This window comes from Alligator mississippiensis, chromosome 11, assembly GCF_030867095.1.
Source record: "Alligator mississippiensis isolate rAllMis1 chromosome 11, rAllMis1, whole genome shotgun sequence".
In the NCBI taxonomy this organism is placed as follows: domain Eukaryota; kingdom Metazoa; phylum Chordata; order Crocodylia; family Alligatoridae; genus Alligator; species Alligator mississippiensis.
Window position 1 is genome coordinate 13,754,270 of NC_081834.1, and position 14,723 is coordinate 13,768,992.

The 14,723-nt window shown below is 45.8% G+C and overlaps 1 protein-coding gene across 3 annotated transcripts in view; it reads right to left on the minus strand.

Annotated features, from left to right (window-relative positions):
• NTRK3 (neurotrophic receptor tyrosine kinase 3) overlaps positions 1-14,723 on the minus strand; it is a 314,023-nt gene that overhangs the window by 62,404 nt on the left and 236,896 nt on the right. For all 3 annotated transcript variants that reach the window (XM_019477848.2, XM_006263817.4, XM_006263816.4), the window contains one exon: positions 5,535-5,665. In XM_019477848.2, coding sequence (XP_019333393.1) covers positions 5,535-5,665 — 131 coding nt within the window. The remainder of the gene's footprint in view (positions 1-5,534; positions 5,666-14,723) is intronic.

Sequence of the window (14,723 nt, forward strand, 5' to 3'; positions counted from 1 at the left end):
GTGGCATAAGACCCAATTGCTGAGCTCACATCAGCACAGCCAAGTGTTTTGGCGGGTCTTCCCTCCCTGAGAGCCTGAATTCACAATATGCCTGCGTTGCTCTATCAGTCTTTGCCGCAGTGCAAACCCAGAGGGGACAGATGTCCTACAGCCCTATGCCAGTGTTAATTACTCAAATTCAGTGTAGAAATATTTGGGGAAATGTGGAGTTAAACTATGCCAGTGCTAGGTGCACGGGGGTACGTGTCATACGTCAGCAGCTTGGCACAGGGGAGCCATTTACATAAGCAAAAAGGCTATTACCTATCTCCTTGCCACCCAAATAGTAAGGTGCCCTAATAGGACCTACCACATGCAGCTAATAGCTGTATGTCTGTCTGCTCCACACTCCAGTGTTATTTCTACCTGCGTAACTTATACCAGGTTTGCAAATAAATGTGAGTGCCTTCTGTCCAGGCCCCAGATACAAGCCTCAGCTTGGACCTGAAAAGGACTTGTGAGAGGAGCTACAGCTTCATGACCCATCCAGCTTTGCTGAGGCTGCCAAAAATGGGGCAAGTTAATGCCAACTGTGAAAGTGTTTCTTTCTCTGCAGGCGCCAACCAGCTCAGAACGTGAGTCAGATAGCCCAGCTCATTTTCCAGACAGCAGCAAACAGCCCTCCGAGGGTAATAGCTTCCAATTATGACCAGTTTGGGCAGGATTTCTACTGGTGACTACTGTGACCTAGGGGTGAAAGGCTCTATATCTCATTACTATTAAATTCCTGAGCCAGCCAGTCACTTCGATCTGTCTTTTATTTTGAAATAGCTGACTGCATCTCCTTTATTCTGAAGATGGATTTGCCTGGCTGGGCAGTTATTGTGTGGATTTTTCACAATGCCTCTGAAGAAGGACACTGTTAAGACTTTTCTCATAATTTTGAAAATTGCTTTTTTATTCTCCGCTACTTATAACAGCTCCCCCAAGAGATTGATGCTGAACTTTGTATCCTTATCAAAAATGCTTCATCCAGCACATTTGAGCACACTGGTTATGGGATCATTTACAAGCGGTGGACGGTATGCACAGGGTTGTTATTGTAGGGTTGCCTGTAAAGTTGCCACAGCCTGCTGAGTGAGCTACACACACTGCTGTATTATTGTGTAGTCGGTTATGAGAGCTGGTTTCAAGACAACACTTCATTATTGCAAGGGAGTTGCTACCACTTAACTTGGGGAAAAAAAGAGCACACACATTTCAGGGAGAGAGGGAGACATTGCAGCAACTGGCAGAGGCTTGGCAAACACTGGGCAAAGGCAGGTCAGATTTGGGGCTGATTGATCTTAACGTCTCTCTTGAAATGGCTCCTGCCTTTGGCCTGTCCTTCCCAAGGTGTGCGACTTCCCAGTTCATCTGCTCTCACATTTCCAATTTCCTCCTGTGCATTAATGTCATTGGAGAAGGAAGAGCAAGCAGCTCTCAGGGCAATACTATACTCCATAAAACAGCTTCTGCTGTCGTGAGTCTCCTGAGTGAGGTCCATGGCCTGGCCAGACGCTACCCTTTGGAAGGGATAAATCCTCCTTTCCTCAATATTTTCCTCTTGGAACAGATCTCTACAGAGTCCTACCCAACTCTGAGGCCCTTCCCCCTACCTCCTTCTGCTACCCCACACCCACCAGACACACGGCATAATTTTATTTTAATTCTCTGCCCTCGGGGGATAGCTTGACTAGAGATATTTAGATGGATGATAGTTACACTGTGCAGATGGCAAAGCATCCATCCTTATCTCAGCACCCGATTACTTTTAGTCATTTAATATCTTCATAATGTTGATGCTACACTTTTCCAAGAAAATAGCTTCCCCCTCCCAACGTCACCCTTCTTTTCTTCCCCCCCACTTATGCTATATTTGGCTGTGATATTTCAAGGCACAATGACTTTTAGGTTTCCTTAACACACTGTCATTTCTAAAAGGTATTGGGAATATATGTATGTATGTATATATAGAGATCTCAAAAATATATTAAAAGAACGTCATTAAGGTGGCAATGTCAAACACTTAGACGTTAAGAAATGCAGAAGTTGGAAGGGGTGAAGTGAACAAGGACAAGATTTGCAGGAAGAGAAAAGATGGCTTCACAACTAAGACAGCTAAATGCTCCCCTGGAGGACTGGATTGCAGCCCTGCCTTCATCATATATTTCCCAGTTGATGCTGGACAAGTCACTTAAACTGACTTTTCCTAGGATGTCACTAATTGTGAGTTCCATATTTACTGGATGCCTGGCCTTGAGAGCACCAAAGGTGTCTATGGGAGCTGTGCCTTGCCCATGCAAAATGCTACATGATGTTAGTGACTACGAGAAATCAATCATAGGCATTGCAAATTGGGCATTCACAATTAGTGGATATTCTTCACCTTAACCTCTCTGTGCCTCAGTCCCCTCTCTGCAAAGTGAAGATGATACCACTGGGTCAATACTTCTGGAGAACTCAGAAACTATACTGATGACTGCCACAGAAAAGTCCACCAGGCATTTATTCTGCCTGAACTCTAACATTTCCTACCTTATGGATGTTTGACTTTACAACCTTCCGCTATTCCTTTAATTCAGGATGTGACATTCCCCAGGCTTTTAAATAAGCAAACTGAAAATCAGAAAATTCATCATATGGCATCATGTGGGCTCCCTAAAATGGGTCCCTGGCAGGGCTGGGACCTTTAGTTCTGTATGTGGACCTGCGTCACTGGATCTAATGCAGTAACTGGTAACAGAAGCAGGATGTCACCCTCTACATGCCTAGGCACTAGAGAGGGCGGGACATGTTCCCGGAGGGTTTCAAAGATTCATAGATTCATAGATGTAGGGTCAGAAGGGACCTAAGTAGATCATCAAGTCCGACCCCCTGCCCTGGGCAGGAGTGAATACTGGGCTTATATGACCCCAGCTAGGTAATTATCAAGCCTCCTCTTAAAGACCCCCAGGATAGGAGCCAGCACCACTTCACTTGGAAGTTGGTTCCAGATCCTAGCCGCCCTGACTGTGATGTAGTATCTTCTAATGTCTAGCCTGAACCTACTCTCAAACAACTTATGGCTGTTATTCCTTGTTACACCCATTCCCCGCTGGTCCCCCCTGGTAAGTTTATAGACAGTCACCAAGTCCCCTCTCAGCCTTCTCTTGTGAAGGCTGAACAGGTTCAGGTCCCATAGCCTCTCCTCATAGGGTCTGCCCTGCTGTCCCCAAATCATGCACGTGGCCCTCCTCTGGACCCTCTCGATGCTGGCCACATCTCTCCTAAAGTGCGGCGCCCAGAACTGATGCAGTGCTCTAACTGCGGCCTGACCAGTGTTGCATAGAGGGGGAGGATCACCTCCTTGGCCCTGTTCGTGATGTATCTGTGGATGCATGACAAGGTGCAGTTAGCTTTCCTGACTGCGTCCTCACACTGGCAGCCCACGTTCATTTTGGAATCGATAATGACTCCAAGGTCTCTTTCTGCCACTGTGCTTTCAAGAAGGGAGTGGGTTGAGGGGAACAAATTGATAGATGTTGACAGCAAACGAATGGCAAGACTCAGGCACCTTGGATGCCATTTCAGGCTCTAAAGAGACTGAACTTTCTGGGGAGTTGTTACACTTATGCTGTGAGCTGCAAAGATGTTGATGGGTGTTAATGCTAGCTTAGAGTTTGAAGCAGTCACACCCTGAGTCTAGAAATCTCTGACTGTCCCTCACCTGCATAACTGTGACTTGCCACTAGAGGCCTGGTGAGCAGGGGCAGGACTAGGAGCTGCAGCTGTGAGCTGGCACCAGAGGTCTAGTGAGCCAGGACAGGCTTCTATCCCTGCTCTTGGAGATGTAAGAGATCCTGGGATACTGGAGGACTTCACCTTGGGTGGCACATCTAAGGGAAGTGGCTGCACCTTAATGGAACAGAAGCTGGGTAATGAGGATCAGAGATATCCCTACCCTGGAGTGGTGTGACTTTGAGCTGTATAACAAGTGCTTAAAAACACTTCAAGGTGTTAATGTGTGGACAATCCAGGGCTTAAGAGCTCCAAGAGCCACCTAAAATTATCATGTAACAAGGCCCTTAAGCACTACCAGTTCTCCCCCATGTTATCTTTATGTCATATTCCTTCCAACCTGCACTTCTCCTAGCCCTGCTTCTACCCTAGCCCTGGCTCCTGGTCCCAGCCCCATTTCCCTCAACTATCCAGCCCCAATCTCCACTCGTTAGGCCTCTCCAGTCCTGTCTGTTGTGTGGGAAGTCCTACTCTGACCCCCTGGAATTTACAGGCCCTGTCTTCTTGCCCTGTTTGCAGTCCCAGTGCACCCTCCGCTGCCTCCTTGTATGGTCTGTGTCTTTTCCACTTTGGTCTCTAGTCATCCGTCTTCTTCCTTTCCCTGGGCCCACTGGCTCCCAGCTCCAGTCTCCCTTCCTGGGTTCTTCTTCCAATATCAGCACCCCATCTGGCTACTGTGGCTCATTTCCCAGTCTGCCTGACTAGTCAGTCCCAGTTCTCCTTGTGCTCCTGTAACACAGATCTTTGGCAAACCTCTGTAAATACAGACCCTGTGGCACTTTTTAGAAGAGCAATGTTAGTTCAATTCTCCTGTAGGATTAAATTTGGGGCTTCTATTTGAAGTTCCTAAATGCCTTTTGTGGATTTAACTGTATCTAATATTCTTGCTCTTCTGACATAGTGCAGGGGGCTGTGTGGTACCAAACAGTGGCCATGTGGCATAGAGGAGGGTGTATTCCAGATGGGTGAAATTGGGCTTCTATAAAAGGCTGCCTGATCCCGCAAGATGCAAGTTACTTTAGATATGTAAATTAATAGTACAAGTTAATGAAGATCTTAGCTACATGTCCAACAACTACCTACAATGAGTTGCAAGGCGGGAGCTGCGTGGGGTGGGTGGCTGGGGGAAGGAAAGGGGCTTGGACAGAGGCTGTACTGGGAAGGGGTGGCTATGGGTGGGCAAAGGCGAATTTTGGGGTAGCTATTGCCCCCTCAAATCCCCCCCTAGTGCTACCCCTGCTGGCCAAGCCAGCGTGAAGGTGGATCTATCTGGATTTGCCACATCATCCCAGCAAACTGGTGATTCTGGGCTTTTTAGTGGAGGCCTCTTTGCTTCTTTTCGGACAGCTGCAGTGAAACACAAAGCAAATGTCTGGGTGAAAGGAAGAGGAAGAGGAGTGCGGGAGGTGCTCCCAGCCCCTCCCAGAGGCAGGGTAAACCCCATGCATTGTTTCTGGATATGCCTGTCAGCTTTAGCTTCCCAACCTGCATGATGCAGCTTTTTCTCACTGCCTCTTGGCCACATTGGCAGGAGAGGTGGTTCTGGCATTGGCATGAAGAGATGACCTTGAGCAAGATGCTGAAACTCCGTGTGATTAAGTGGATTTACTATAATCTACTGCATCTGAGAAATCTTCCCCCACCACCCTGACCCCTCCTTCTCAGGGAGCATCAGCTGGCTATGCTTTGCAATCCAGCCTCCGATACACTCTGATCCATCCGCCCTTGACATTTACCTTCACTGCCACCAGCATCTTGTCTTTGGTGGGGCTGAGGTTGTAGCATTCGGCCAAGAACACCTTCCCGAAGGCACCTTCTCCCAGCTCCCTCTTCAAAACAATGTCTCTCCTCTTAATATGCTGCACATCTGCAGGGAGTGGGTTGAGGGGAACAAAGTATGGTTAATGCAGGAATGGAAAACAACAAGTGACATTTCTAGAAGGTTGCAAAGGATCCCAAAGTGCTCGACCCATCCTCTACTGGGATCCTTTCCACGCCTATGCCCCCTGCAGCCACCTCTGGGGTGGAGCCAGTAGCATGAAAAACACCTGCAAAGAAAAGATGTGAAACTCATTAGGTTTTTACTAGGACTCATGGTAGGTTTGCTGAGAAGGTCCCTAAGGTAGCAGCAACTTAGGACTGAATCATCCATGTAGTTTTGGATCAATTTGGAACAAACTTAGAAGTGATACATGCTCCTGGTAATGAACTCTAGGACACATTGGGGTGTCCCACAGCTTTGATGTCTGGCCAGGAGAAACTCAGGTTTCAACATCAGTTTGGCATTGAGATATGGAGTTGGCTGAAACTCAAAACTTGGAGTTTGAGAAGTGCAGCCATTGTAGGACAAAACCCAGGACAATGACAGTGGAGAAAAGAGGTACCCCTGACCATCATGCAGCTGTGGGCAGTAAGTGGTGACTATACAGCAGCATCCATCACTGTTACACTAGAAGAACTAGACCCTGCAGTCCTGACTCATAGAAGTAGTCCCTAGCACCAGGCTCATGCCCAGGATCATTCACTGACACAAGGGATAAATTGGACCCATTCATTTAAATAAATCTGCCTCTTCGTTTCAGCAGGATCGGGCTGAAAATATGGGGAGGGTTGAAAATTATCAACTGAAATGACTGGAGGAAGCAATACAGGAGTTGGTGGGAGTTCAGCTGGGATATTGAAGCATAAGTCATTGTATCTGCCCAAGTAATTTATTAATCATGCAACTGTGTAGTACCGCCAGGATAGATTTTCAGGGGCATTTAGACACCGCGGTTATAGCTAGGTGCCCAGCAAGATATTCAAAAGTGCTTATGCAGGTTGGTAACTTAAAATCCATTGATTTCACTGAGATTTTGTCAGGGCAGGGTAGGGCCTTCTGTGTGTGTGTGGGGCGGGGGGAGAATGCCAGGGCACTGTTACTGGCCACCAGTGCTCTGAGTGCTACGTTCCCATCTAACCCAAAAGGTGTCACTTCCAGCAGCACAGTATCTGTACCACATCCCGTATGACTTCTAGTGGGCTCATTTATGGTTCCAAGGGCTGGCAGAAAGGGGTGTGCAGTCAGAGGCACCACCTGGAAGAGTTGTGTCCCCAGGATCCAGGTGCAGACACTGCAGACACATGTTCACTTGAGCCATCTGCATCACCTTGGAATGGCTGCAGCCTGGACTCTCAGCAATTCAGCCCTGATGTGCCAGGGGGCAAAGTGATGACACACAACCAGTCACCCCTGCCTGGTGGGGGGAAGCAAGGTCAAGCACTTCACAGCTGCCCTCAGTTTGGCAGTAGGTGGGTCAGATGCTCCCTGAATTTTCTTGTTCCCATGGTAAGTCATGTTTGCTTCCTTTCCTTCACCTCCTTTTGCAGAGGTGACACAAGGGATCTGTACTCTGTAGGCAGCCTTTTCTTGCGTCCAGCTTTCTGATATTGTTGCCAAGAAGGCAGGGTAGATGTGCACACTATAGAGTAACTAAATTTATTCATGTGTATGTATCTATGTGTATGCGTGTATATAGTAGAAGACAGGGTAGATTTAGACTTTATATGCTAACCAAAGTATGTATGTATGTAACTATAGCACAAGCTTTCATGAGCTGAGGCTCATTTCATCAGATGGTGTGGAAGAACATGAAGAAAGTAAGAAGGAGAGAGAAATTAGAGTACAAGAGACAAGGGAAGGAGGAAAGAGAGCGAGGGCAGGAGAGGGAGGAATGGGAGAATTGCTGGCAGGTAGCCCCCCCAACCTCAAATGACAACTCTCAAGCAACAGGCAACCTAACTCCCAGTCTCACAGAGGCACCAGGCCTTGCAAGAGACTCAAATACCTGCTATGCCCCATCATCAATACTGACTACATTACCACTGGACCAAATGACAAGGATTATAATATTTGAGATTCATTCACTTGCAACTCCACTAACGTCATATAAACCATCACCTGCTTACACTGCCTCTCACTGGTCTACATTGGAGAGACTGGGTGATCCCTACATGACAAAATGAAGGGACACTGCCCTGACATTAGGGGCAGAAAGACACAAAAAGCCTGCAGCACATGTTAACCTTTCTGGACGCTCCATCGCTGACCTGAGTGGCTGTTGTGAAACAGCAAATTAAAAAAAAAACAACTATCTGAGTTGAAAATTGTGGAAATTGTGAATTGTGTTAAGAATGGTTTAAACAGGATTCTTAGCCCATTATCTGGATTAGCTTTTATGACTCCTTGTTCCTATGGGTTTGCTGCTTGTTTCCAGTACTGTCCCCCTCCCCACTGCTCCTCCTCTGCCTCTCTCTCTCCTCCTCCCTTGACTTTTTTATTCTAATTTCTCTCTCCTTCCTATACACTGCTTTCTGCACATCCTTTCACAATATCTGATGAAATGAACCATTGCTCACAAAAGCTTGTGCCATAGATAGATAGATAGATAGATAGATAGATAGATAGATAGATAGATAGATAGATAGATAGATAGATACTATGGCTAGCCTATAAGGTGCAAATCTACCTTGTCCTCTACTTGGCTTCAGATTAACACAGTTAACTATGTCTCTCTTTCAAGGAGTTCGAGACAGATTGAAAAAGGACTTCTAAACAGATGAGTCATCTGAAACATCACTAACATCAGTGTCACTAACAAGTGCCCACACTGCAAGTAGTGTCACCCAGCCTTCATTTAACATACACTTGCTTCATCAGGGGAAAGAAAAAACCCCACAACAATGAAGGCACCACTCAACTCATCAAAGAAGCAATGGGCTGGAAGAGTAATGTCTTAATGGCTTTCCTACAATTATGCCTGCTAATTAAAAGTTCATGGGCATGTTTAGAAGCTGCCATTTCCAGCCCTCTTGCTTGTTTGGGAAGAGTGATACTGCGAGATTGCATAAGCAATGGGCCTTGTAATGAACAATACCTCTACAGAGAATTCTCATTGACCTTTCCATTAATTGTTCAATAGGCAGAAAACTGTTAGTTACCAATATTAATGTTATTAGTCACATTAAGGCACAGGATGGTAGCAACATCCTGAATGACTTTGAGGTGATATCAGAGAAGATCATTCCAGACAGCAACTCATATGTATGGGTTTTCCTTTCCCCATCTGGCTATGTTTTAAAGCTTTTGGGGGTGCCTAGTGGAATCTGAATTATCACACGTCCAAGTATAAAGGATGCACTTGAGCAAGGATTACTCTTTCCCCAAGAACAGTTAAAATAGCACTGAATTAATTAATGCAGTAGAGGAAAAGATGATTTCTCTGTGTAGAGGGGTATTTCTGTCGCACCCAGCACTGCAGTATCTTGGTGCTCATGATTTAGGCGTAGTGATAAACCTAATCACATTCTGCTGTTCAGTAGCAGTAAGAGGACACAATGGGAACTGTCTCATCTCGAGAGAAGTCTGAGGATACTCCGCTATCACTTTATAACCATAAAATCCCATTTGAAGTGGTACATCCAGGTCTGGTCACCCCTCTTTGACATGAGATAAAGTTAAATTGGAAAGTGTACAATGCAGGGCAATATAGATGCTTCATGGAGTGCAAGGACTCACAAGCAAGCAGAGAATGGTGGTGTCTGAGATTAAATCATCTTCCCTGAAGTGTAAATGGAGGTAACATGATTGGAAATTAATCTAAGCTCTATTTCTAAATTCCCTGGGTCTTGCCTGGAACGCACAGCTGACCAAGGCTTCTCTAGAAGGAGGTGATTATGAACTCCTGGATATCTGGAAAGGTTCACCTTGGGATTGTGTCCCTTTAAGTTCAGGAAACACTAGGTATGAAGTTTAACACCATACAGAACTTACTTAGTTTGAATTCAGGATCTGGAGTTAGAAATTCTGATGCAGTAACTTGAACTGCCCAAGAAATTTTAGCTATATAATCTACACGAGGTCCATGAACAGACCTCCATTAAGGAATACGTGGGAAGTTTCAGATCAGAGGGGAGCTACATCGAAGAAGAATTTGAGGAGATATTACGTGCAGAGTGATGAATAGATGGAGGAGATGTCCCGCTGAGGTGGTGGAATCAAGTATTATTAAAGGATTTAAGGTAAAATTGGACAGTTATATAAAATGTAATAAGTTAATGGAGACTCATTTTTGCGCTTTGGAAATGCTGTTCACTTTTTATGAGGATCAGGAGGGGAGTTCTTACTAATCGTATCTTTCCTTATTACAGAATGGCCATGGAAAATTTGGCATAATGATGCTCGAGGCCCAGATGGAATAAGTAATAACAAATACTTTTTCAAACGGCACAGTATGGAGATGAGGAGATTCACATCAAATGCTTCCAAACCTAACGGGTTCGCGGCTGTTTCTGCATTATGCAGAAGCATGGGTTTAAAAAACAAAGCAATGACAGAGACATAAAGGAGCTGCACGACGGGCCCTTCTATTCGGGGAACTTTGATCCACGTGTCACTTGTCTGTTGTTTGCTGGAACTTGCGACTCAGAAGGCTGCTGGAGTGGCCACCAAAGACACTCTGTTGCAAGGGCACATGGGAGATTCATCTGCATAAAGCTATTTACTTCCTTTGGCGGAGGCTGAGGGCTGCCTGATAAACAGCTGCTGCTTGTTTGTTCCAGGCAGGCGTCAGATGCTAAGTCTGTTTATCTGTCTCAGCTGGGTTGCGGTCAGCCTTGCTGACAAGGTGTATGCTAACTGTCTTCCCATAAGCCCCACTCTCTGTTTTTTTTCCCTCCTCCATACACTGCTAACTTACAAAAGAAAGCTAACAAGATGATCCGAAATAGGAGTCTGGGTAAAACCACAATAAGACCTGACAGCAAAATAACCAGACTCAACAATACTAGGGGAATTCATTCAAGGCCAGGCTGTACTTAAAAGGAAAGGCACAAACACAGAGCCCTAAATAGTTGTAGTCATTGTAATGTCTCATAATTGTCGTCCATAATTGCTATTTTGCTACATGATTGAGAGACAACAAGAAAGAGAGAGAGGAAAAGGTCCCCCATTCTTATCTTTGGTTTCCAAGACTTGGCTTGTAGAAAATACTTTCACCCTTATCCCATTATTATTCCAGACAGCACCTGGATCTCTCTGCAAAAAGGAGGAAGCCTTAGAACTCATATTTCTTGATTTAAGAGTCATGCTGTTTTTTTTCATTAACAGCAACAAACTACTGCCACAGTGCAACAGCTCCCACTTCCACCGGAGACTCAAGACAAAGAGTCAGTCGGGTTTTGTGGGGCAGAGCTGTGCTGCCACCCAGCTTGTCCGCAGGCAGTAGGTAGTGGAGTGACCTTCAGGGAAGGTTAGCTGTGAAATAAGTAGGGGTAATTCTGACAAGCAAGCAATTGTGGACCAAGCAGTGGCAGCACCCCCAGGATGTGGTGAGGACAGCAGATGGCAATGGTTTCCTTCCTCAAAAGCCACATATATCCTTTGACAGTGCTGTGAAATGGAGAGTACAGGTCATCACTATAAGGCTGCCCAGCCCCAGCCATGGGTCTGCAAGTCCTCAATGTCAGGACAGATGGGCGAGGATATAAGAATCTCTATGGCTGTGAAGGGGGATGAAGGCTTCATTGGAATGAGATCCCCAGTGGTCTTGTTCTCCTTGCTATTGGATCTAGGTCCCATTCTGTCAAGAGCCGATGTGTAGCAATTTCTCCACAATAAAAGACATCATGCACTGGCATCCTCCATGAAAACAGCCTTTCCAGCACATTCCTGAAGCCCTTTGGAGATGAGCTAAGGGCGACGGGAGCAGGACTGTGAGTTCTGGAAGCTCCTAGTCATACATTGGCATGAAGGCAGCAGTTACAAGAAGGTTGTCTAACACTTGGACTACACAGAAGTGCAATTCAGCAGCTGTAACTGTGACCGCACAGCCCTCTTCAGGATCCACTCTGCTCACCCCACATGAGGAAGGGGCTAGAAAAGGTGCCCTAAACATAGCCTGTCTAATACAGTATTTTGTATTTCTTCTTGACTGGATAACTGCGTCCAGTGGGATCACCTTAACTGCAGTTGAAAATACCAATGAAGACGCACCATCATTTTCAAGACCTGGAACATCAGGACCCTAGAGACAACCCTAATAGTGAATGCCCAGAGTGCCGTACTTCAATTGCAGCCCAAGAACTCAAGCAACACAACATCAATGTGGCTGCACTGAGTGATACCCAGTGTGTGGGAGATGGGCAGCTCAAAGAACATGAAGGCAGCTATACCTTCTTCTGGATGGGTAAATAGGAAAGAAAGCTGACCTCATGGAGTTGGTTTTGCCATTAAGAATAAACTCAAAAACCAACTCAATGAGTTCCCTATCAGAATTAATGAGTGCCTCATGACTCTCCATCTTAAACAGGTGGGGAGCCTATGATGATGATAATGGACAATCACTCATGAACGAGTAAGATTGTCTTCCAAAGATCTTAATAGTGAGTCCGCAGGTGTCTCCATAGCCCAATTCTAGATCCACATGTCTTGTCACAGTGAGGACAGATGTTTTCAGGAGTGATGGACATTGTGTTGCTGCATTGGATGTTCTGATGTTCTTTTCACCTGCTCCTCTTTTCCTCTTCTGTCTGTCGATGAGCCGTTTCAAAATACTGAGGTCCCTCCCAAAGAGACTTCCTCTATTTTGGTCGGTCCTGAGGGAGGGTCTCCCAAATGCTGATGTCTATGCACCTCTTCATGTTTGCCTTTCGGGTGTCTTTAAAGCACTTTCTTTGCCCTACACTACTTCGCTGACCTTCTTTCAGCTGTGAGAAAAAGATTCTCTTTGGAAGGTGGGAGTCAGGCATGAGAACAACATGACCTGTCCAGCGACAGGTCCATCCATGGTTTTGGATGATCACGGCCTCAATGCTGTTGGAATTTGCTTCAGCCAAGACACTGATGTTTGTGCATCTATCCTCCCAGCTAATCCAAAGGATCTTGTGAAGGCACTGTCTGTGGTACTTTTCCAAGCTCTTAAGATGTTTTCTGTACGTGGTCCAGTATGCCACTGTTATCAGTGCATATGCCCAGACTCTTGACACCACCAAGGAGAAATTCTATACCAAGTTTGACCAAGTCCTGTTTGACACTGCAAAGCAAGACAGATTTAATCTTCTTGGTGATTTCAACACCAGAGTTGGAAGGGACGCTAACACCTGGAATGGAACCACTGGCAAGGAAGGTGTAGGAAAGGTCAACTCCAATAGCATCCTCCCCTTGATCCAATGTGTGGAACATGACTCACCATCACCAACACCCTGTTCCACTAGAAAAACAGCCCATGATCTCAGCATTGGCACCTGATTAACTATGTCATCACTTGTACCCAGGATCACAAAGATGTCCACATCACCTGAGATATATTAGGAGCTGATGATTGCTGGATTGATCACTGACTCATTTGCTTGGTTATGTCACTCAAAGTGGCTCCCAAATAACAGCTGCAGCAGAAGCAGAAGCAATGCTGATGAAAGATTAACACTGAAGGACCCAAGGGCCCAAGCAAGGCAAGACCTCTTTTACCAGTGCCTCACTGGTGAATTCCAGTCAACAACAGTGGGAGAATTCCAGCAGCATGTGTGGTACCTCAAGGCCACTGTCATCAGCATCTATGAAGAAACACTTGGATTCTCTACCAGGAAATAACAAGACTGGTTTGATGAAAATGACTGGGAGGTCCAAGAGTGACACCAACTCCAAGCCAAAGACACAGAATCTCCAACAAGCCAAAGCAGAGATCCAAAAGAGGACTCATATGAAGAAAAAATGGTGGAAGTTTCAACATCTCACTGACATCTACAATATCCATGGTTTCTTCAGTGCCACCAAAGCCATCTACAGTTTGAGCACTCAGGGACCAACCACCTTGAGACCTGAGGATGGAGGAGACCTGATCAAAGAAAGGAGAGCCATCAATGCCCATTGCAAGGAGCATTTTGTAGACTTTCTCTATTGAGATTCTGTTGTTGATGAGTGTTATCGACTCCATCTCACAATACCCAGTCAGAGATGATCTTGGAATCCCTCCAGCCCTTGACCCATCACAGCTTCATGCCTTCATCTTAAGGATTCGGAATGATGAGGAAATCCCAGATGACCTCAGGGATGCCATGATTGTGACAAACTTCAAGAAAAGAGTCAAGTCCGACTGTGGAAACTACAGAGGGATTCACCTTGCTGTCCACCACAGGAAACATCATTGTGACAACCGTCCTGAACTGTCTCATTTTGCTTGTTGGATAGCACTTCCTGGAATCTCAGTATTGGTTTAGGGCATCAAGAGGCACAACTGAAATTATCTTAAAACTTGCAAGCTGCGGGAGAAATGCCAGGAACAATATAAGCCTCTTTAAATGGCCTTCTCTGACCTCATGAAAGGTTCGGACTCCGTCAGATGACAAGTGTTGTGGAGGATTCTTCCGAAGTACAGATGCCCACTGAAATTTGTCACCATTTTCTGCTGCTCCATGATCATATGTGAGCGGTGATTCTGAGTAATGGATCTATCACAGATCCCTTACAGGTTAAAATGGGAGTTAAGCAAGGCTGCATCATCGCTCCAATGCTCTTCTCAATATTCCTTGCCATAATGTTACATCTGACCACCAACAAGCTTCTAGCCAGCCAGAGGACAGGTAAACTACCAAATGGATGGTAAGCTGTTTAACCTCAGCCAACTCCGAGCCAAAACCAAGACCACCCCAACTTCCATCATTGAGCTCCAGCATGCTGATGATGCTGCAGTGTGTGCTCACTTGGAAGCAGACCTTCAGGTAATCATGAATGTCTTTTCCAAGAGATAAAAGAAAGTTGGATCGATGCTTAACATTCAGAAGACTAAGGTCCTCCACCAACAAGCTCCTAATGAACAGTCCCCAGATCCAGTAATCCAGATCCACAGTGAGACTCTGGAGAATTTAAATATTTCCTGCATCTCAGAAGC